Raw genomic sequence first — 3,624 nt, 5'->3', positions numbered from 1 at the left:
ACACTACTACTCACTACAATTACTACTACTACTACAATCACCATTACTACTACTACAATCTACTCACTACTACTACTACTACTACAATCACCATTACTACTACTACACTACTACAATCACCATTACTACTAACTACTACTACAATCACCATTACTACTAATACTACTACAATCACCATTACTACTACTACTACTACAATCACCATTACTACTACTACTACTACTACTACTACTACAATCCCCATTACTACTACTACTACAATCACCATTTTACTACTACTACTACAATCACCATTACTACTACTACTACTACTACTACTACAATCACCATTACTACTACTACTACTACTATCACCATTACTACTAACTACTACTACTGCAACCATTACTACTACTACTACAATCACCATTACTACTACTCATACTACTACTATCACCATCATTACTATACTACTACTACTACTACTACAATCACCCATTACTACTACTACTACTACACAATCACCATTACTACTACTACAATCACCATTACTACTACTACAATTCACCATTACTACTACTACTACTACATCACCATTACTACAACTACTACTACAATACATTACTACTACTACAATCACCATTACTTACTACTACAATCACCATTACTTTACTACTACTACTACTACAATCACATTATACTACTACTACTACTACTACAATCACCTTACTACTACTACTACTACTACATCCCCATTACTACTACTACTACTATACTATCACCATTCCTACTACTACTACTACTACTACAATCACCATTACTACTATACTACTACTATATCATCACCATTACTACTACTACTACAATCACCATTACTACTACTACCACGATCACTACTACTACTACTATCACCATTACTACTAGTACTACTACTACTGCAATTGCCATTACTACTACTACTACAATCACCATTACTACTACTACTACCACCATTACTACTACTCATACTACTACTAGCACCATCATTACTACTACTACTACTACAATCACCATTACTACTACTACTATCACCATCATTACTACTACTACTACTACGTGTGTGTGCGTGTGGATGTGTTTCATTATTCTTGTGTGGACCAGAAGTCCCAACAAGAATAGTAAACAAACAAAGATTTGACCAAATGGGGACATTTTGTTGTTCCCCACAAGGTCAAATGCTATTTCTAGGTTTAGGGTTAGGAGCTAGGGTTAGGTTTTTGGGTTAAGGTCAGGGTTAGGGTAAGAGTACGGGTTTGGTTTAGGGGTTAGGGAAAAAAGGATTTTGAATGGGACTGAATTGTGTGTCCCTGCAGGGTTAGCTGTACAAGACTGTGTGAGTGTGTGTGACTTCAGGGCTTCCTCTCTTGAACATAAAATAATGATGTCAACTCCCAAGAAAAGTAAATGAATGTCCAGCTGTGACCTGTAAGGTAGGCAGGAACAATTCAGACAAGGTGACGTTATGGTTTGGTTAATCAAGGTGAGGTTATGGTTTGGTTAGTGACAGCTGGGGGCTATGGCTAAACAAGGTGTTAAGCTAGATAGCATTTTGGGCAAATGACTGGTATTGCTTGGATGGGCATTAGTAAATATGTTCCCTGTCCAGGTGGAGCATTTTCTACATTTATTTAACAATAAATGGACATTTAGAATGAGACATCTCCCTCTCCAAATAGGGGTGAAATTAGCAACGGTCATTGTTGAATTCAGTGATAGCCTCAGTCCTGGCTAACCCCCCACTGATGGCCCCCCAAACACTCTCAACACCCCCAACCCTCTGTGAGTTAATACAGCTGGGCTGCGGGAGAAATGTCACCGACTCAAGCTCGTTTCTCAAACTGGGCAAAAAAATGACAACCCCTTTCATTGACACAAAGTGCACACTACTTCGGTGACGTTGTCTGATAATGTCCAACACTTTTTAAATGTCAAGCACTGCACAACTCCTATAAATATATGCATGCCATTGGAACTTGGAAATATTTTGCCCATATATTATGACACATTGTTAGTAACGTTAATTATCTAGTGGATGGCTAACTGTTATATCGATTGGTGGAAGTTGCATCATCCTTTGTTTATGAAGTCTTACCGGGAGACGGCCGGAGGATGATCTGATGGGTTTAGCTTCGGGTCCATGGGGGGTTGCATACAAGCAGTTCGCCCTTTGTTCGGCCGCTGTCGTGTTGCATATTTGGGTAAAGTATCCAGCCGGTACCGAGTTAATCGGTGGACTGGGTAACCCGGTGCTGAAGAACTCGGTCTTCACTCCGGACAAAACTTTATTCTGCGAACACGACAGTCCCCCTACAGCACCTCGACTAGACGCAGGAGAAACGCCTTTAGGCATCCGCATCATTTTAGTAAATAAAAAAATAACGACTGTTTAAAATAAATATGTTTAGCTAGCAAAGCACGAAGATTCCAGTAATCTGTATTCAGGACAGTGAATGAGGAGTTGTGGTCTTTCCGATACGAACTGGAAACGTTATTTCTCAATTTGTAGCTAGCTTGATAAAAGTCCAAATAAGTTCATAAAAAGGTTATTTAGTTAATAATGTGCAAAATTCACAAGTGAAATATGCACCAGAGGTGTCCTTTGCTTGAATATTTTCAATGAAACCAATTTTGTAGCTTTGCAACCGATATTATCCTTTGTCCAGTAGAGGAAACGTAAACTTTGTCTAATTATAATAAATAATAAACAACAAGTAGTCCCGATATTTGCAAGTATAGTATGAGCAAACTTTTAAGTTTACGTCTTGAGATGCAGATTCCTCCAGAAAAGACAAAATTTAGAAGGATTCTTCAGATTTTCAGGAGAGGAGATATTGCTACTATCGGGTTCACTGTCCAGCTAAAAAGCTTAATTTTATATACAAGGGACTTGGAGCTCGGAAGAACTGCTTTTTTAGCGCCAAATTACGTCCCGCGAAATTTGGATCTCCCGCGGTTAGAGCTCGTCTTTGATTGGTCCAGAGCACATTGCGATTGTTACATTCCGTATATATGATGTATATTTAGCATAAAACAGTTGGCGCGGGTCTTGCCCAGCCTTAAAGGAACAGCGTGTCATTTTGAAGGCAAAGTTACCAATTTCGAAACTTAAATTTGAACAATAACATGTTTTTATAACACTTACTGATAAGCAGCATGATATCATGAGCACAAAAACACATCTATATATTATTTTATTTCCACTATAGAGTAGAGCACAATAACTTTTGTCCTATATTTTTATTGAATTTATTTTTATTTTTAATCCCAGGCCCCCGTCCCCGAAGGAGGCCTTTTCCCTTTTGGTAGACCGTCATTGTAAATAAGAATTTGTTCTTTTAACTGACTTGCCTAGTTAAATAAAGGTTAAAAAATAATAATAATAAACATTCAGCTTGCTGCAGTTGGCAAACACCCTGCAGTGACTTTCCCATGCATGCAGAGAAACTAGAAGCCATGGGCTATATGGTCAACTGGAGCAGAACCACCATTATTCAAGATACGAAGAAAAGAAAAAAACACTTGTCCTTTTCCTACCAGCCACTGACTGCTGATAACGTCTTTATTGAGGAAAAATGTACTTTCTACGACTATGTTGTCTCATCTAGC

The 3,624-nt window shown here is 38.3% G+C and overlaps 1 protein-coding gene across 1 annotated transcript in view; it reads right to left on the bottom strand.

The window, feature by feature from the left end:
- The window catches only part of LOC111968929 (transcription factor E2F2), a 20,338-nt gene extending 17,437 nt beyond the window's left edge, over positions 1-2,901 (bottom strand). Inside the window, 1 exon segment of the mRNA XM_070445256.1 lies at positions 2,111-2,901. Within this exon segment, the coding sequence (XP_070301357.1) occupies positions 2,111-2,377 (267 nt within the window). The 5' untranslated portion in view covers positions 2,378-2,901.
- Positions 2,902-3,624: the final 723 nt, after the last annotated feature.

The sequence above is a fragment of the Salvelinus sp. IW2-2015 genome, linkage group LG9 (genome assembly GCF_002910315.2).
Source record: "Salvelinus sp. IW2-2015 linkage group LG9, ASM291031v2, whole genome shotgun sequence".
NCBI lineage: Eukaryota > Metazoa > Chordata > Actinopteri > Salmoniformes > Salmonidae > Salvelinus > Salvelinus sp. IW2-2015.
The sequence above is the reverse complement of the archived record's forward strand: the minus strand, read 5'-3'. Positions and strand labels throughout refer to the sequence as shown.